The sequence below is a fragment of the Micropterus dolomieu genome, linkage group LG11 (assembly GCF_021292245.1).
Source record: "Micropterus dolomieu isolate WLL.071019.BEF.003 ecotype Adirondacks linkage group LG11, ASM2129224v1, whole genome shotgun sequence".
Taxonomy (NCBI): domain Eukaryota; kingdom Metazoa; phylum Chordata; class Actinopteri; order Centrarchiformes; family Centrarchidae; genus Micropterus; species Micropterus dolomieu.
This window is the reverse complement of record NC_060160.1, coordinates 26201913-26223077: the sequence shown is the minus strand read 5'-3', so window position 1 is coordinate 26223077 and position 21165 is coordinate 26201913. Positions and strand designations below refer to the sequence as shown.

The 21165-nt window shown below is 41.6% G+C and overlaps 1 protein-coding gene across 3 annotated transcripts in view; it reads left to right on the top strand.

Annotated features, from left to right (window-relative positions):
* The window catches only part of eipr1 (EARP complex and GARP complex interacting protein 1), a 73071-nt gene that overhangs the window by 3279 nt on the left and 48627 nt on the right, over positions 1-21165 (top strand). For all 3 annotated transcript variants that reach the window (XM_046061878.1, XM_046061879.1, XM_046061877.1), the window contains exons 3-4: positions 11037-11169; positions 12927-13083. In XM_046061878.1, the coding sequence (XP_045917834.1) occupies positions 11037-11169; positions 12927-13083 (290 nt within the window). The remainder of the gene's footprint in view (positions 1-11036; positions 11170-12926; positions 13084-21165) is intronic.

Below are 21165 nucleotides of genomic sequence, written 5' to 3'. Positions count from 1 at the left end.
TTAATCTGACAGTATTACTTTTGATTTTAGTTGGTTCATTTAGTGCTGAAACAATTATTAGAAAAATAATTTCCGACAGTTTTGATAATCAGTTAATGAAGAAATGTTAAATATTTGATGCTGGCAGCCACTTAAATCTTAACACGTCCTGCTTTGTATTACTGTTAATTGAATATATTACTTGAACTTTACAAGCAGGATGAAAAGACATAACCTTGGAATTTGGAAAGTCGTGATTGGTGTTTACTTTTTATGCTTTTTCCTTACAATTCGAAAAGAGAGATTCAACTGAATTATTAAAAATGAAAATAATTCTTAGTTGCAGCTCTAAAAGACTTATTTATTACAAAATGTTAGAATATAGTAAAACAGTGCCTATCAAAATTTCCTCAGTTTGTTTAATTTGTCCAAACAACCCAATATTTATTTGATATACAGTGGGGGGAAAAATTATTTGATCCCCTGCTGATTTTGTCCGTTTGCCCAATGACAAAGAAATTATCAGTCTATAATTTTAGTGGTAGGTTTATTTGAACAGTGAGAAAAAATCTGAAAAATGCATGTCAAAAATGTTATAAATTGATTTGCATTTTAATGAGTGAAATAAGTATTTGACCCCTCTGCACAACATGACTTAGTACTTGGTGGAAAAACCATTGTTGGCAGTCACAGAGGTCAGATGTTTCTTGTAGTTGGCCACCAGGTGGCACATATCTCAGGAGGGATGCTGTTCCACTCCTCTTTGCAGATCTTCTCTTAAGTCATTATAGTTTTGAGGACGACGTCTGGCAACTTGAACCTTCAGCTTCCTCCACAGATTTTCTATGGGATTAAGGTCTCTCCAAGTCCTAAATATGCTTCTTCTCGAGCCATTCCATTGTTGCATTGGCTGTGTGTTTTGGGTCATTGTCCTGCTGGATTACCCATCCACGACCCATTTTCAATGCCCTGGCTGAGCGAAGGAGGTCCCCCCCCCAAGATTTGACGGTACATGGCCTCGTCCATCGTCCCTTTGTTGCGGTGAAGTAGTCCTGTCCCCTTAGCATAAAAACACCCCCAAAGCATCATGTTTCCACCTCCATGTTTGACGGTGGGGATGGTATTCTTGGGGTTATAGGCAGCGTTCCTCCTTCTCCAAACACGGCGAGTTGAGTTGATGTTAAAGAGCTCATCTGACCACAACACTTTGACCCAGTTCTCCTCTGAATCATTCAGATGTTCATTGGCAAACTTCAGACGGGCCTGTACATGTGCTAACGTGATTAGCAGCACTCCCTTTAAGAGTGTGCTCCTAATCTCAGCTCGTTACCTGTATAAAAGAAACCTGGGAGACGGTGATCTTTCTGATTGAGAGGGGGTCAAATACTTATTTCACTCACTAAAATGCAAATTAATTTATAACATTTTTGACAGGCATTTATCTGGATTTTTTTTGTTGTTATTCTGTCTCTCACTGTTCAAATAAACCTACCACTAAAATTATTGACTGATAATTTCTTTTTCAGTGGGCAAACGTAGAAAATCAGCAGGGGAGCAAATCATTTTTTTCCCTCACTGTATAGGGATAATATAAATGAGAGAAAAGCAGCAAATCCTCACATTTGAGAAGCTGGATTGTTTGCTCTATAAAATATCAGAAAACACTGGTCCCAATTAATTGACACAACTAATTGTGTGAGTATTATTCAATTATAAAAATCCTTGTGAATGAATTGACCCGGATGTGTCAATGATTAATCAATCAATTATCAGCTATGTTTCGGCACTATTTGGGACCACCTTTTAAAGCTCAGGAGAGACAGCCTCAGTCTGGCCCCCATTTATCAAATACACTCAAGCTAGTGGCATCCTAAATAATAGGTAGAATTGTTACATGTGTATCCATGTTTTGTGTGTGTATATGTATGGTTTCTCTGCAAAGGTGTGTGTGTGTGTGTGACTGTTGAAGGTTTTGTGCTGTGAGTGTGTTTGTTTGTCTGTGTGTGTGCATGCATTCACATCTTGCAGAGGTCATTACAGAGACAGATGACAGAAACAGTTGGCTCTAAACGGGGGGAGAAATAATTAGCTCTCTGTGAGAGAGAGGGAGGAAGAGAGGCAGAGAGAGATTTCTCCCTTGAAAAAAAAACCAAGCCTCATTTCTGGCAGACTTCAGTGTGAAAACGGTCTGGCACTGAACGCAGACGCAGTTCAATCCAAGTCTTGTGTAGCGAGTCTAATGCAGAGCTTGTTGGGAATGGTGACAATGCATCCCAGTCGATCTGTGTGATTTCTTATTACTCACTGTCAGTAGCTTAATGTACTCCTCTTAACACTTTCCTCCACCCTGTCATGACCACAGAGCTGAAAAACAAGAACACCAGAGAGGCAGATTCTTAAATATCGGTGTTAATCTAATCTTAGTACAATTATTAGATTTACGTAGTAATGAAGGTGCTCATTGCTCATTTGTTCATTATCTGTTTGCTTTAAGATAATTATAGACCATGCAGTTTTATGATGTTCTCAGATGAAAGTTGACAGTAGTGAAAGTAGTATTGTGAAATGTTTGGTCGTCCTAGATTGCACTGTGCTCCTGATACTCATTCAGATTCACTTATTGAAGTCCCTGGACCTTGTTTTTGTGGTGGCGCAACGACCAGTGACCATGACCATGCGGTCATTTGTACTCGGTGTCATCTCGGTCTCGGACATTGAGGACTCAGGATTTTATGTCAAGACCAGTCAAGACCATAACTTTGGGAATATCAATAAATTGCTTGTGCATCGTCTGATTTATTCGTTAACATCCTAATTTTGATTGGATGTAAAACGTATTGCTTCAAATGAAACCAATAACCCTAATTAAAAATTCCTGTTAATGAAAGTAACCTTCCCTGCGATGGCGATTGTTTGTATGTGGGTGTTTTAATGGGAAAATGGATCTTTCAGATCAATTTGAGAAGTACCTATGATCTCGTTCCATGTTTTATTGTGTGTCATGTAATGTGGGAAACTGGTCTTGGTCTTGACTCGGTCCCTCAGCCTTGGTCTCTACTCGGTCTCAGCCCCTAAAAGTCTTGGTCTTATCTCTGTCTGGGTTTGGGCAGTCTTGACTACAACACTAGTGATATTTGTCAACAAGAGCAAACTCTATTCTCTGAGCAAATGCACTATAATTACAGAATAATCCTTAAAGTGTAAATAAACCTCAAGCCATTGAACGTGCTTAAATCTGCACCAAATGTTTTTAATAATCCCCGGTGAATCAGTCTGCTTATCAATAAATGAATTTGATTGATTCTTACAGTACCTGTTATCCACAGCTGCTTCATACTTTATGAAAAGTGATCCTATAAACAATTTTACAAAACCATTTTTATTAGGCTTATTTGTTTCCATCATCATTGTACTAATTAACTGTTAAAAAATGCACCATCTGCCTTTGACTGCAGATTTGTGGAGCTTTGTGTTCACATCTTTCTGCTCTGTACCATCCAGAAAATAACATGATTTCCTGGAGAGGCAGATTGATCGTTTGTCGAGCTATTGTCGTCATGCGTCACTGTGATTGCTGTTTAAGACTGATGAGACCATTGATTTCACTGGCTGAGAGCATATTTATTAATCACCTTTATTAATCACCACACCCTCCGATATATATTCACCTACATTGAGCCCTTTTTCACTTTACGCTGCCGCACACACAAGCCCAAATAGCAGGTGCGCTATGAGGCGCCCACACAGTCTGTGTGCCCAAGACTTACCACCTTGTGTTTGTCATTGCACCTCTGAAAATGTGCGCCATTATCCCTTATATTTAAACAAAATCACGTCTGCTCATCACTGTGACGGCCGACTTTTCACCCCGCTTTCGAGTGTGGCCATTCGGAACATGTTTAAACCCATTTGCCTTCCAAAGATGTTGTACAAACTATTTCTTTTCAAGTTTAATAAGGCACTAACTGTTAGAATCATCTGCTGACTGCCAATTTAGATCGCAGCAATTTAGAAGCTTAGCCTAGACACATCATCAAAATTCTTCAGTATGCTTTATTTATTTTACTTTATTGTAGCTTTCTGAAACAATTGGACAGTCACTCCCGTTTACGCACTGATTTGTTGGGTGTGTTGAGGTATGATAGTAGCCATTGTTTGAACATCTTTCTCAAACTTTTTTGAAATGTTCATAAAACTTCCTCGTCCACTTTGTGTATGTACAACTGATAGTAATACCACAAGTGTCTTTGAGGAGAGACTGTCCCAAATTTTGTGCCATTGTCAATAAATTGTGTCAAGACTACAAAGACGTGTAAAAGACATTCTTTGAGAGATCTTCAGGAGGCAGTCAGAGACAGCTTTAACGGCAGGCTTTTAGTGTGACCATTCGGATCAAGTATTAACCTAGATGTGGTGGAGCGACTCCTTTTCCGACTACAAATCTACAAACCAACTAATTGTACTAGAGCATGAAAGCATGCAGAATATACGGGCCAATGCAAAATTGAAAACACCATTTTATTTTAAAGGTTCAGTGTATCCAACGAAGGTTAAAATCAAGGGCAACTGGACTTGGTTGAAGATACTGGAAGACGTTTCGTCCCTCATCCAAAGGACTTCTTCAGTTCTGACTGACTGGCAGGGAAACTCAGCTATTTGACCTCAGTGGGGTCGTTATCCCGGGTCATCGATACCGCTGGTTCGTTAGTGTTCCTGGTTGCTGTAACAACAGACTGCCGGTGGCCAAGACTGAACGACCATCGTTGGTATCTTCACCTGAGGCCAAGAGGTTATGTTTGTTGAGTTTCCTGGGAAGTGATGAAAGGACAGCATTGTAAGTGGGGGATAAGTGGTGGCGTAGACCCCCTCCCCTGTTCAATGACGGCTTCTCAACCTGGGTGTAGATGGCTTCCTTGACACCTCTTTCAAACCATCCATCTTCTCTAAAATGTCTAAAAAACGTCTAAAATGTGCACCTGGTGGTCCTCAAACGAGTGTCCTCTGTCCTTCAGATGTAAGTAGACTGCAGAGTCTTGACCTGAGGAGTTGGCCCTTCTGTGTTGAGCCATGCGTTTGTGTAGTGGTTGTTTAGTCTCCCCAATATACAGGTCTGTGCATTCCTCACTGCATTGGACCGCATACACTAGATTGCTTTTCTTGTGTTTGGGTGTGCGGTCTTTGGGGTGGACCAGCATCTGTCTTAGTGTGTTCTTGGGTTTAAAAAACACAGGGATGTTGTGTTTGTTGAAAATCCTCCTGAGTTTCTCTGATACTCCAGACATGTATGGAATCACAATGTTGTTGCGTTTGACTTTCTTTTCCTCCTCCCCTGTAGTTTTGTTCTACTTAGATCTTATGGCTGTTTTCACAAAGGTCCATTTAGGGTATCCACAGGCTGTAAGTGCCCCCTTCAGGTGTTTCTGTTCCTTCTCTCTGGCTTGGGCGCTTGTTGGTATGTTTTCCGCTCTGTGGTGCAGTGTTCTCATGACCCCTAGCTTGTGCTCCAGTGGGTGGTGTGAATCGAGTAGGTATTGGTCTGTGTGTGTGGGTTTTCTGTAAACACCAATCTGCAGGCTCCTGTCCTCTTCAATGTTTACAGCGCAGTCCAGGAAGGCCAAACTGTTGTTGTGAACATCTTCTCGTGTGAACTTGATATTACTGTCCACAGAGTTGATGTGTTCTGTGAAGGCTTGCACTTCCTGGCTTTTAATTTTGACCCAGGTGTCGTCCACATATCTGTACCAGTGGCTCGGTGCTATTCCTCTGAAGGAGCTGAGGGCTTTATTCTCCACTTCTTCCATGTAGATGTTTGCCACAATCGGGGATACCGGTGAGCCCATGGCACAGCCATGCTTCTGTCTGTAGAATCCTCCATTGTACTGGAAGTAGGTGGTGTTTAGACAGAGACTGACTAATTTACAGATCTGGTCAGGGCTGAGGCTGGTTCTGTTGTACAGGGTGTTGTCTCGTAGAAGCCGGTTTCGACTGCCTCTATGGTGGGGATGCAGGTGAACAAGGAAGTCACGTCATAGGATACCATGGTTTCATCTGGATCCAGTTTTAGTCCTCGAACTTTGTTTACAAAGTCAATAGAGTTTTGGACGTGGTGAGGCGTGTTTCCCACTAAAGGAGCTAAGATGGTAGAAACGTGTTTGGCAATGTTGTAGGTGACCGAGTTAATGCTGCTGATAATCGGCCTGCACAGACCTGTATATTGGGGAGACTAAACAACCACTACACAAACGCATGGCTCAACACAGAAGGGCCAACTCCTCAGGTCAAGACTCTGCAGTCTACTTACATCTGAAGGACAGAGGACACTCGTTTGAGGACCACCAGGTGCACATTTTAGACAGAGAAGATGGATGGTTTGAAAGAGGTGTCAAGGAAGCCATCTACACCAGGGTTGAGAAGCCGTCACTGAACAGGGGAGGGGGTCTACGCCACCACTTATCCCCCGCTTACAATGCTGTCCTTTCATCACTTCCCAGGAAACTCAACAAACGTAACCTCTTGGCCTCAGGTGAAGATACCAACGATGGTCGTTCAGTCTTGGCCACCGGTAGTCCTAACGACTGTCGTTACAGCAACCAGGAACACTAACGAACCAGCGGTATCGATGACCCGGGATGATGACCCGGGCCAACGACCCCACTGAGGTTAAATAGCTGAGTTTCCCTGCCAGTCAATCAGAACTGAAGAAGTCCTTTGGATGAGGGACGAAACGTCTTCCAGTATCTTCAACCAAGTCCAGTTGCCCTTGACTTTAACCTTCGTTGGATAACTATGACCTGGATGACTGAGAATCTTCATAGACAAAGGTTCAGTGTGTTTTAGTGGCATCTAGTGCTGAAGGTTGCAAATTGCAACCTGATTGCTCACCCTTCCTTTTCCAAGCGCATAGGAGAACCTACAGTGCCCGACACGCTCTGTTGGCTCTAAATGCTACGTGCTAAAGCGTGCTAAATGCTAAATACGTGCTAATGCCAAATAATACGTGTGGTCCTCTATTTGTCCAAATTTCACTTCTTTTCTTACTTCTAATAAACCAGAAAACTACTACTACTAGTACTACTTCTTTTTCCTTCTTCCTCTTGTAGAAACATGGCGGCGCAACATAGTGACTTCCATGTTACAGGACCCCCTGGTGTATTGAAATGGCTCATTCTAAGGAAATAAAAAAACATAAAGGGTAATTGTGAAAGGTCTTTACACACCACTGAAAACATAGTTATGGATCTTATATTGCATTTCTGTCAATAGATCCTCCTAAATATTACAGACCTTTAAGGAGACACTGTGCAAGCACTGCAGCTAAACTTGTTTTTGATTTGGTGAATTTTTGAAATGTGAGAACGGAAGAATTATTTTCAACCATTTACACAGCACGGCCGACTCAGCCTTTCTGTGTGGGTTTCCTCCGGGTGCTCCGGTTTCCTCCACCATCAAAAACATGTTAGGTAGGTTCTCCAGTCAGTGCCGTTTGACCTGGCACTGTATTTTAATCTGGAGTTGGTCCCCGGGCTGTACAGTGGCTGCCCACTGCTCCCTTCAGGAATAGTTTAAATGCAGAGGATGAATTTCACTACGTGTATGTGACAAAGTACCTTTACTGTTACCTTTTAGTAGCACTACCATTCAACATGCATTCATGGCACATTAACCTCTCAAAATTAATATTGTGCAGTCTGACACAGATTGGGACCCAAAATTAGATTCATATAGCACAGTGTGGCATGCAAAGAACCTGCAAGCTCGCTGTTACTCACACTTAGTTGTGAATGGATTGCTATTACTTGTTGCTGCTACCTTATTTTTAATTTATAATACACATGCTTTATTAAAGTTATGCACTTTAACAACAGAATTCTGTTTATTTTCAAATTGTAAATAATATACTTTACTGACCTGTGCTCTGTTTTTCAGATACCAATGTCAAAGAGCATTCGAAGCTGTCAAATGTAATGGGAATCATTATTCATGTTTTAGGTCATGTTCTTTGAGATGACCCTACATTTGAATCTGAGGCAGTCCATTTTATTCATGAAGCTCATTGTCTTTTCCCCTCCGCATACGTTTGCTGGCCAACATTGGTTAGCTCAGTTCATCTAGGTTTGAACTTGCAATGTGAAAAATGTTTTTCCAATTGGCATTTCAGCCCTGAATGCTTCTGCTGTATCCATAAGCCTGCTGGCCTCTCCACCTCCCATTAAGCATAATGCAGGGTGGAAATGTCTCCCTTAACTCGCAGAGCACCTCTCAAATCCCTCAGAGACCAATAGCTGGAATGACAAATCGGAGGGCACGTCGGCATGGCATTTAAGGCTGCTAACGAGATAAAGCGCCCGAGCTTGGCACCTCTCACCCGCTCGCTACTCCTCCGCCCTGCTTACTGTCATCTGTACGGCTAAAGAGCTTTAGCGGAGAGGCCCCTGAAGTGCGGTCCACGAGCCAGCTTGGCTTTATCCCTCCCTTAACCCTTCTTCCCAATCTTCCTCCTCTCCTCCTCGCTGCCTCAATTCCTCCTACCATCGGCACATAATTAAAAGTGCTGGGCTGGGTGCCCAAGTGGCTGAAGGCTATGAGTCACTCCCCAGGCCTGCAAGAATGAGGGATAAATCACCTGGGGGAGGAGGGCTGGAACTTCTCTCTCCCCTCACACCTGGGTTCATTCGGGGGGACCCTATTACTAGGCCCTCCAATTACCCTGTCCCGCCAGCCTGAATTTATTTGTACCGCTCCCCCACTACCATAAAATTATAACTTTGCGTAATAATTTTTTGCTCGATGCAGTCCAACCCAAGGTTAATAGCTGCCTAGCTGACTTTGAGGAGGCTGAAGGATGCTGCCGCTCCGATGCTCTTCTTCTCCTCCTCCTCTTCCTCCTTTCATCCTCTTGTTTAGCCTGTAAAAGTAGTACAGGGAAGGGGGGTGGAAGTGCCTAGCAGGAGTTATTGTCCAGTGCAACCCCATTAACGGTCCCCCAAGGTGCTGTAAGTGTCTCTCTTATGGGAGAAACCGGCATTAATTGTCTGATCAAACCTTGAGACCCTCACTGTTTTACTGCATTGTAGGCCCTGAACTGCATTCAATCGAGGGCCCTCATAGAATAGATTTCCATCTAATGAAAAGAGCTCAGTAAGGAGGAATTTCTATTAACTTCTTATGGATAAAAGTTTAGCTTGTTTGTTGAACTTGAAGCCGAGACAGCTGTTGATTGTGTTCTCAAGTGTAGCTGAGGCCTCAGCATTTCACCAAGAAGGAAGGAAGGAAACTTGTAAGTATTTCTGGTGCCTTATGCTGTAAAGTAGTCTACGCATCTTTTTCATTACCATTGATCATGAAGATTAAAATTGGACAGGAAAAAATAGTAAACTGAAACCAGGAAAAATAAGGCTAAAAGCAGCAGTTACTATGCTAAGGTGTAACCTAGTAATACAGTGTTTGTGCTGACTGAGTTTATTCTTGAGCCTGAAAAATCTTCAAAATCTACTCAGCATTGACATTTTGTCTATCCAGAGCTTTCAACCACATCTTGCAGTTCCTGGCAAACCAATAAGTGGACCTTGAGTTAAGAAGTTTTGTCAAGCTGCTAGTGTTGCTTTGAGTTTCAATACTGATACGAAAACAATACTTGCTTTGCTTATTTGCTTATTTTGAGCAATAGTAAGATTTCAGCCGCGATGAAGCAGCTTGATTCAAAAGGAATGCAATGAAACCGGAAGTCACTTCACCCACCTTTTGTTTGCCAAGAATGTTTTAGCACGTATTTCCCCCCCCCCAAAAATACAAATTGTCGGTTTTACATTTCTGTTTTTGTGTACAGATTAAAGAGTTGAAGTATGTGTTAATTAGTGAGCTTTAATGGTGTTAGGCTAATTGGCTCTCGGCTCCAGCTCCAAACTCAACACACAGACAGGCGAGTAGTATCTATCTTCTTATCTCACTCATGGAAAGAAAGCAAGGTAGGAGTATTTCCCAAAAAGGTTTAACTGTTCCTTTGAAACATGCAAAAACAGGTATTTTGCAGCGTGCCTTGAATTTCAGCTCTTTGGGCTGTTCTTTCATTCATCTCTTCAATGACTGGCCAAACAACTATATTTTTTTGAATAATCATGACATGTTTTCATATGAGTCCCTTGGAATTAAAAAGCATTTTTACATTTACCCGTAAAACACCAAGAAATGCTTCATAAGGGACACCATGTTCTCCACTGAGAGGAACTTCAATGGCCCTTTTGCATTATATTTGTGCAAGGTGCATCTCATGATTTCTACACTATCGGTGTTAGTTTTTCCATCTACAGGACACCATTTGGTTTTTTAGTAGACATTTGTTTTTTTTGCCATTGAATGGTCCATTAAGACTGCAGACAAGGTTACATTCTATTAATAATGTGGGAAGGACATCTATTCTGTATTGTTGCTGGCACACTCATGTGCCATATTGTACTTAACTAATAAGTTAAACACTATGCAGATCAAAATTAGACATGTGAAATTAGAGTATGCTCAGCTCTAGCTGAATTATCGTGCTGCTGCCAAAGGTTTGCTTATAAGAAATGTTTTTTTAAAAAGTACACAATTAAAGCCCTTTCACAGAAAATCTCTCTTGGATAATGCACCTCATCCCCAGCCCTTATTAGCAGGGCCATTTGTCAAAAACAAAAAAGATGGAATGGAGTTTTATTTATTTTTTTTATTTCCTTTGTTGTTGTATGTTTTCCTCTGACTCCCCCAGCTTGTCAAATGCAGAACTCCCATGAATCCAGTGTGACTTCTAAAAGTGTCTTAATCGTCGCTTTAAAGGCCAAATCAAGATGAAAAGTCTTCAGCCGTATGAAGTTGACAGGGGAATAAAGAACCAAAGAGATGCCTGCCTTGAAATTACGTTTACTGTCATATTAAAAAAAAAAAAAAGAGAGGAATCAGGAATCTTTTTGGGGGGAATCAGAGAAGTGAGTGGAGCTTTGAACTGCGGCTGGTGTGTGTGGAGGGAGGTGCATGCAGCTTCATCCTCAACACATTTCTCCTCTCTGTTTCTGCTTTTCTTTCAGATCCACATCATTGACTTTGATGATGAGAATAACATCATTAATAAGAATGTCCTTCTGCACCAAGCTGGAGAGATATGGCACATTGGCACCAGTCCGGCAGATAAGGCTGTGCTTACCACCTGCTATAACAAAAGTGAGTCCTACTGTTTCCTTCTGTCTCTGGCTCCATTCATTTTTTTCTTTGTTTTTTGTTTTTCTGTCTGTGTCCATTTTTATATAAATACTGTTTGTCTCGTCCATCTAATGACCTCATGCAGTTGTTGAGAATTATAACACATATAATAAGTCTTTAACAGGTGATCAATAACCGCCAGTCTGTCTTCGCCGGTAGCAACTGTGTTAGAAGTCATGTTCAGACTTTGATAGGATCAATACTAATGTGTGGACATGATGACCCACATGAGGGATAATAGCAGCGGCTGAAAAGTCGCTGTCAGGCAGGAGAAAATCTTTGAAGGTCACTTTTACATCATCTATGCTTTTATGGAAGGTTTTCTTCAAATTGTACAACTTCATAAATGGTTTTTGGTTTGCTGCACTGAAAAAAAAAAAACGATCGGGTGCAATAGGACAGACAAAGACATGACGTTGACTTTGACATTTTATATTTCAGCTGTTACAAGAAGAAGAACCAGCGTCAAGCATCCCTGATAAACTATCATGTTTTAACACCCTCCATAACCCTCTCAGTTGACACAGCCATACTACAGCCATAGTTTTGACAAAAAATACTACTGTACCTTTAATGAGCAAAAGGGTGATAAGGAGTCTTCCTTATCATTAACACAGATTTTTGCATACGTTGGATGTATGATTAAAACTAGCATATAAATTAAATTTGTAAAAATTTAAGCCTGTCAGTGGCAAAAACTAGCACTGTAATAAAATGTTGTCCCAGTTAGTCACAAACACAAATACATGGCGGGAAAAAAGGGTCCAGGTGGAAAAATACTGAACTTAGCCTTTAATGCTTTGGGGCTAAGGAATGCACTATGTTAATAATGGTTCTCACAAGTATAGAAGGTGTGCAAGTGTGGCTAGCGTGTTGCATCACAGGAGCAGATAGCCATGTCAGATGAGGTATGGGGAGGTTGAGGCAGAGTGTACTGTAGGCCTTTAGGGGCAGACATAACCCTCCACTGCCCTCTCCCCTCGCTCCCTCTCTTTTTTTCCCTGTCTCTCGCTCTCTGTCAGCTGAGTTCTGCATGCTCGAGTTCACAGGATGACAGCCACTCTGGACCACGCTGAAGCTCAGACAGCCCTCTATGCACTGCTGCACACCCCACACACACATAAATATATACATACAAACACACAAGAGTGTTCATATGGCGTTTCCATACCACCTCCCACCAGCACTCTAATATGTGAGCAAGAAAAGGCTTTTGTTCAAGATGATTGCTGGCCCACTTACTCCAAGTGCAAGGTTGTCTAAAACCACTCAAGAGCCTGTGGACTCGCACCACGTTGCTTTTTAATTTGACAAATAGGCCTAACGCCAGTGCTTCATAGCCCAACGCCTGCCCACACACTGTCAATATCTACACCAAAAAGAAATTAGGCTCTTTTGCTCTCTCTGTTTTCTCTCTCTCTCTCCTCCTGCTTTCTCTCTCTCTTTCACTCTGTGAATGGCTATGCCCTCCAGCTTCAAACTTTTAGTCCAATTACTGTATCAATTTTACATTTTACTCCACTGGTTCCAATTAACAACTCTGGCTCTGGTGTGGATGTGCCAAACGAACTCATTTGTGATGTGGATTTGGAGGAAAGTGTATACACGTCACCGCATCAGTGCCTGTCCACCACACACACACACACACACACACACTCTGACTGTACTCTTAACAATCTGTGAATGACTGTGTGTGTTTGTGTGTTGTGCTCCTCCAGCCAGTGACAGCAGAGTGGTGTCGTGTGCGGCAGTATGGCGGATGCCTTCTGATTGGGAGACAGGAAGTCATGAGTCACCTGACGATTCCACCCACAACCCCCAAACCCTGGAGCTGCTCTGTCACCTAGATGACAGCGCCCACAGCAATGCTGCCTGGTAGGTGTTGCTTGTACTCACAGTACAAATGCTGCAAGTGCAATTATTCTTTTTTATGCACAATAGTTATTATCTGTTTGTCTCTGGTATGTATTTGTAGGATGGGATATAGTTAATTTCATGGGGTTCACAAACAGGACTTCACACCATTCTCGTGTTTCAGTGATTAACTACTACTGTAAATTATGCGCACGTTCGGGTAAGCTTACTAGAACATACACAACAGGTTCTGGCGGGTGGGCCAAAAAGTGAGAAACATTGTTTACAATAGTCAACCTTGCTGTGCGTGCCAGCTTTGTTTAGCATGTTGATGTTCAAATTTCAGATCAACGTTTGATGCTGCTCAAACTACAAAAATGTACTAGCGACCAGGCTACATTGCTACTTTAAGTCTGTGCCACGGCTGCATAGCTGCAGTGTGTTTGTTCGACAGAGGGCGGGGTTGAGCTGAGCAGGGTAGTGCGGAGGTGTGGCCGTGTTCATTTGTTTCCCAGAACAAAACCGCCATGAAACAATCAGACAAATAACAACCTATTGCTCTGATTAAGCGCTTTGCTCTCAGCAACTCCCCATTTCACCTCAAACTTGTTCGACCACCACTGCCAACAGTGTGTCCATAAACTGCAATCTACTAATACTACTCATTTAAGTGGAAATGGAAGCTTTCAATGTAAAAAAAAGAGATATTCAGAACAGACCTACCATAAATAATCATATTATTGAACATTGGATGAGTTGACCTCCCTTGGTATAACCATAATGACATCAGGGAGTTTCAAGTTGTTAGTAAATGCACTAAAAGAAAAAGGTTGAGCTTAGAATTTCCAAATTCCAATAAAGAATTTGGCTTAAAATATTTGTGTGTCATCCAGCGCTCTGCTATGTGGTAGTGAGGTATGGCCTCCACTCATGCATTTTACATGTACAAAAGAACACCAACAAATGCATATAGAGCAGAATTGGGCAGATATCCACTGATAATCCCTCCAAGCCCAGCTGACCCTGCAAAGACTCCCCCATGTCAGTTGGTGCTGAGACTACCTGCCCCCTCTCAGACACTCTGACTCAGTCTCACAACAACACTGCTTTGCAATCACCAATCAGAGTAAACCAAATTATAACGCAATGTAAAGAAACCTATTTGACTGAAAGGGTTGTAACAGATTCACGTTTAGATAAAAAGGAATTGCGTGCTGATGGCACACCACCCTTTGAACTTTCACAACATATTGTTTCCTAACTAAAAGCCCATGTAGATTAGAATGTTATCTGACCTTAAAAATAAATGATGAATTGGCAGAATATCTCACTACTGTCAGAGATGGAAAGCGGGGATAGATCTTGACCAAGTACATGCTCAGTGACCACAAACTGTCCGTCGAAAAAGGAAGACACAAAAAATCATGGCAACCAAAAGAAAACAGATTATGTGGTCACTGTTCGACCAGTGAGACTGAGACAAAGATGCACTTCCTCCTACAATGTAAAATAAGGAAATGAAGAGCATTTACAAGTTCAACGGTGTAATCTCACATTTCAAATAGCTAAATGAGCTCTCCTAGGAGAAGGAGACATGGCCTGTCTTGCTGCCCTATATGGGTCAACATGCCACAACCTGAGGGACAGTGATGGTTAACCTAGTCTCTCTCTCTCTCTCTCTCTCTCACACACACACACACACACACACACACACACACTTAAATTCATTAAAAAAGGTTGTAGTGTTTATATAGTTCTAACTTATTTGTATAGATATTTTTTAACTGCAAGTCTACATTTTTTAAAAATGTTCTATTTTTCTTCTATACAGCGATCAGCCATAACATTATGACCACTGACAGGTGTAGTGAATAACGCTGATTATCTTGTTACCATGGCACCTCTCAGTGGGTGGGATATATTGACACACAGAAGGTGAACATTGTGTCCTCATAGTTGATATGTTAGAAGCAGGAAAAATGGGCAAGCGTAAGGATTTGAGAGACATTGACAAGGGTCAGATTGTGATGGCTAGATGCCACTGATGGTCAGGGCATCTCCAAAATGGTCTGCAGAGATGGGTACCTGTTAAAAGTGATCCAAGGAAAGAAAAGGGGTGAACCGGCAACAGGGTCATGGGCGGCCAAGGCTCACTGATGCACGTGAGGAGGGAAATTTGGCCCGCATTGTCCAATCCAACAGACTACTGAGCTACGGTAGGTCAAGCTGCTGAAAAATGTACTGGTAGATACTGGTTCTGAGTGGAAGGTGTCAGAACACAGTGGAGTCCATGCTTCTACGGGTCAGGGCTGTTTTGGTGGCAAAAGGAGATCTACATATAATGACCAGCAAGTGGTCACAGGTGGGCCAGCGGGTGGTCACAATGTTTTGACTTATCAGTGTATATTTTTAATAGCAAAATCACTACTCTAATTTTTATGTCTTTATTACACACTTGCTTTGGCAATGTAAATGTCTGTTTCCCATGTCAATCAAGCTCCAGGTCGGATATTGCAAAAACAGAACCACTTGGATCAAATTCCTCACTTCCACTACTGTTTATTACTGTAAATACCCAAGTTTAGGTAAAATCGATTAACATTATTAAACATCATCCTAAACTATAAAATCAAATTAATTAATAAAATCAATTTATCGCCCAGCTCTAGTCTGAGGTAGATAAATCAAGTAGCTATCCAGTCCATTAAGCTTAACTGCCAGTTATGTTCTGCATTGTATTTCAGTGGAGTAAGGTAATGAGTAAAGTAAATGGATTTCACACAGTACACTAGAGCCTTATAATAGTGCTCCTTCTATTTATTCAGTTGAGAGTCTGTTTTGAATCGAATTGTGACACCAAGAATCAGAATTGCATTGTGTCCCAAAAATTCCCACTACTGGTATCTAGTAGGGCTGCCCACTAACAGTCAACTAAACCATTAGTAGCTGAGAAGAGTCTTAGTTGACCAAGTTTTCATTGGTCAGTAAGTCGCAGAAAACAAAAAACCTAAAACTCCATTCAGGAGCTGCGCCTTGTCATTAGGGCCGGGACGTAACAGGGGATTGTTGCAACGTGTACCTTTTCTCTTGTAACACAGAAGTCAGTTCATGGTGCCCTTCTTATCAGTGCCATGGATGTGGATCTATGGTCATGGATGTATTATTATACATGTCGCTGCTGTTAACTGTAGGCTATGCTATTAGCTAGTTAGCTCAGATAGTTGTCTTATTAGCACACTAAACCTCTACTGCCCACTCCAACCTGCTAATACTTGATCAGTCTGCATCGTTTGACACCAATGTTAGACTGCTAACAAGGTCTCGTTCTTTCTAAATAAGAAAAATCAGTAAACTGGCTGAACTACTACACCCTTTCTTATCAGCTCACTCTCTTAGGTCAAATAAGCTGTCTGTCCCACAAACTCGCGTTAAGACCTGTGGTGATCGAGCTTTTCAGGTTGTTGCACCTAAACTCTGGGATGCTCTGTCTGCACCCTTATGTTTTCAAAAGGCAGCTAAAGACTCACCCGTTCAGACAGGCCCTTGGTTAACCTGTATGGTCTGCAGTTTATGTATTTTTTGTATTTTTTACTGCTTATTGTGTAATTATTATACATTTTTATTACATACTGTGCTTTTAGCTCACTTCTTCATGAGGCTTGGGTGGTCATATCGTTCTGTGAATGTTAATGTAGTAAAGCACTTTGTTTACTTACTTACTTTAGGATGGCCTTTCTTGGTGGCAAGTATAAATAGGAGGACTAATTACAAGGACCAAATATTGTTTCAGTATACTGTATGTATGGGCATGTGAGTACTACCTTTAGACAGACTTTAAAAAATTTGAACCTATCCTTTAAACCCATTACATAGTTGGAAGTTGAGTGCGATGCTCCGATTCATACATCACAAAGAGCCAATAGTGTATCTGGCAAAATAACGTTGTTTAACACAGAATGTCATGCCTTATTTCATTCAGCAGTTGGCAGGGACTTGGCAGGGACTTGGCAGAATGATTTGCCCACCTCAAACAAAGAAAAAAACAACCTACAGGCAGTTTTAGGAAGGCTCTGTCTTCATGAGATCAGAAGTCCTAAAACTAAATGGGAGCCATTTAGAAATTACAGTGAACATTGAAAACACACTAGGGGACAGATGGACATGTTGTCCTGCTGAAATTGAAATAGCCCACACTCTCCACACCATTAGATTCCTACCAGCTGGAATAAAGCTCACCCCACTGCCTGTGTCTCTCTTCCATGTGAGTGTTTTTTATTTTTTTGGCTCAGAATATTGACTGGCCCACATCTCAGACTGCTTCGGCCTTTTGTCTTACAGTCGGAGCTCCTGTGTACAACGCCTGGCCATGACTCACTGCCTGTGAGAATTGAAATCAATGGTCATTCCCCTTTTTAGTCCACTGTTCATCGGCCGCCTCATGATTGCTATCATTTTTAGAGGCGCCAATCAGTTAGGGTGATGCATACTGTAGCAGGTGTCTGCAAAGGAGAGATAAAGAGGGAGTGAGGAAGATGAGTAGAGGAGAAGAGTGCATTTGTGCAATATGTGTGTTTTGTGCATGTGTGTATGTGTGTATATGTGTGTGTGTGTGTGTGTATATATATATATATATATATATATATATATATATATAATATGTGTGTGTGTGTGTGTCATAGGGCAGGTCAAGCAAGGTTGCTGGGTAAAGATTGATGGCTCTGGGCTCCACCATATTAACACCCTGAGAGCTGTAACCCTCACAAGGGCACCACACTGTGTGTGTGTGTGTGTGTGTGTGTGTGTGGCAGGAGTGTGCATTCGGTGCTGTGAAGCCTGTAGCCTATGCTGTGCACTATTGACTCCCCTAGATGGATGGCTTTGGTCCACTGCCCACCTCCTCCATCTCTCTATGATGTGCACGTGCACACACACACACACACACACACACACACACACACACTTATCCCCACTCACTCTTATAATACTGGCAGCTTTCACCAGTCTGTGTATTTATGCATGTTTGTGTGTGTCAGCAGACAAAGAGTAAAGAGATTAGAGTTCGTATTCTTATGAGGCTTTTGTCTGTTTAATGTGTGTGTGTTTGTTCACCTGCCCATGTGTGTTTGCGCCCACTGTAGCATGCCTGCCTGTGTGTGTGTAGCCTGCATTCTTCACGTGTGTGTGTGTGTGTGTGTGTGTGTGTGTGTGTGTGTGTGTGTGTGTGTGTTTTTCCGGTAGCTGGTGTCCCTGCACTCCCACCAACAATAACACTTTCTCCTTCCTCCAAATCCCCTCATTGTTTGGGTGGGCAAACATTTGAGCCTCTGCCCTGTTGCGAAGCGTGCTCTGAATGGAAATATCGGCAAAGTACACCCAAAAAATAGGGCTAAACAAAGCTAGGGAAAATTCATGTTTTTTGGTGATTACGTTTTTTTTTTCCTTCTTCTCCTCACACTTGGTTTCGATTGAGTTGAGCGAATCGATTCCCGTGGAGCCATTTGAGCGAATGAGGGCCCTAGGAGGGAATGGTAAAGCGCAAAAAGGCAACAAGTTTGATTTTCTAAAGCGGGGTGTGACGGGAGGGGGTAGGTGGTGTCTGTGGGTGTGATTGTGTGTATTTGTGGACTAAGACTCAAACCCTTTCACTCGACGCCTGGCTGTATATATGTCAAGCCTCTTTTATCCTGTTGTACGTTTTGTGCTTTTTATCTGTGTATGTGCGTGGACATGCAGAAGTATGTATGTGAGTGTGTCGGTCAATGTCTTGGTGCTCACTTACCATGATTTTCACTGTGAGGGTCCCCATGTCACAGTTAATTGGACCCAGTAGTGGGCTCTCATGCAGACTATCAGCCTACTGTGTGTGTGTGTGTGTGTGTGTTTGTGTGTGTGATGGGGGCTTTCAGTAAACTAAAGGGCCTTTGTGATCCAGTCTTTTCAACCTGATGATGAAAACAGAACACACATGGTGGAGGTGTTGCACTGGTTTGCAGGTCTGTTGGTTTTTACTCCAGGGCTGGTCAAAAAATAATCTTGGTGAAGTTTAAGCAAGTGGCGGGTACATTAAAAGATAATTCCAATTTATTACGACTTTGGAATTACTCTCATAACTCTATGCCCATCATTTCGATCTGGAATAATACAGTTAGCATTGAGGTTTGATTTGAAATGTTTTCAAATCCCAACCCAGTATTGAATCTTCTTTTGAGTTGCTTTTTTAATCTAATTAGGTTGTTTGCAAGTAACTTAAGGTACAACTATCTAAAACGCAAAGATCTCCCATCACCGCCTGTCACTACGAAATGGAAACCATATATTTTATATAAGTTGGTGTTTTTGAAATTTTCAGATGAATTGATGGGTTAACTGTTCCCTTAAGAGTTTAGAATTCTGATGCTAAAAATAAATAAACCACTTTAAGCTCGTGTAACGTTGGAGAAACTAAGTAAGTATCCACCAAGAAATTCTGAACCCTCTCCCTTCAGACCGTCCTCTACAGCCACTCCCCCAAAACACATTCTCATTCAGCCTGAATAAAATGATTGGCTGGTCTTATTTCAGGCCTGAGATAGCAACAGATTTTTTTCTTTCTCGTTTTCTCAGAGCATTTGATTGATTTCTACCGGGATGTAAAGAGAATTTCAACAAATGTAACAAAGAAATATATTGCCTGCCCTAGCTCTAAAAAACTATTTGGATTATCTGAAAAATGCATTGTAACAAAGCTAAAAACAGACTTTATTAACTCATGATAAGTTAATATTCTGGAGAGGGCAGAAACAATTTGGTGTGGCAGCCTGATTAATATTCACAACCTGTAACTACAACCTGACAATGAGAGGAGTAGCAGAAAATATCATGTGTTACTTTGAGCATGTCCCTGACACATTAAAATAACAGCTGTAGCCTTCTTACATTGCACTTTGTCATGACCTACTTGCTCCAAATAGTGATGGCCCTCATGCAAAATTAAGTACAGCTTAAAATATTGAAATGACTGGGAGATTATCCTGAAAATGTTGTGACATAATCAGCTAGATCAAGAGTCACCACTTTGTTGGACTTGTTAAAGGTTCAGTGTTACAACATAAAAGGTGTTGTCTTCTGAGACAGCAGAGAGTAGCCAGTCAAGAAATTAGGTTTCTTTAGGAAGATATTTTCAGAAATTATATTTACTTAATTATTTAGTAAAACCACATGTTATTGCGACTTGGCCAGTGATAGATAAAATGGAAAAGATAAGTCCATTATATACCATATAATAGATGTAGTTTATTCATACCTTTATTGAGTAATATAGGTTTGCAAAGTGAAAATGCCCAAAGCCAACCCCAAAGGAAGTTCCCATCTCCCACAGAAAACTCTGCTCTGAACTGCTTGAAAACAGCTCGTTTTTAGTCCAGCCTTTTCTTCTGCTTTCTGGTGATTTCACAAAAAACACGTGTCAGGCTCGCCCTCAAAAACACCGGTGGAAAAACCCTCTGAGCTGCAGCACACAGTTACAAGACGTCCACCTGCTGCCTCTCCTCTCCCTTCCAAACACTAGCTACCCTCCAGGCAGTCAGTGGACATAAAGTTGTTACTGTGATGTAGAGACAGAGCTCAGTTAAAATTTTAATGGACATGAAGTTGTTACTGTGATGTAGAGACAGAGCTCAGTTAAAATTTTAATGGACATTAAGTTGTTACTTTGATGTAGAGACAGAGGTCAGTTAAAATTTTAATGGACATGAAGTTGTTACTGTTATGTAGAGACAGAGCTCAGTTAAAATTTTAATGGACATGAAGTTGTTACTGTGATGTAGAGACAGAGCTCAGTTAAAATTTTAATGGACATGAAGTTGTTACTGTGATGGAGAGACAGAGCTCAGTTAAAATTTTAATGGACATGAAGTTGTTAGTGTGATGGAGAGACAGAGCTCAGTTAAAACTTTACGGATGAAAGATACTTTTGTTACAGATTAATAACTCACCACTCTGAAACTCTTGCTCCACTCCATGATGATATGCTGGTAGGGGGAACATGTACAGCTGAACCGAAGCTGTGTTTACCGGCTTTTCAGGGTCCGCCCTACTCTGCTTCTGATTGGCTAGTAGTCCTTA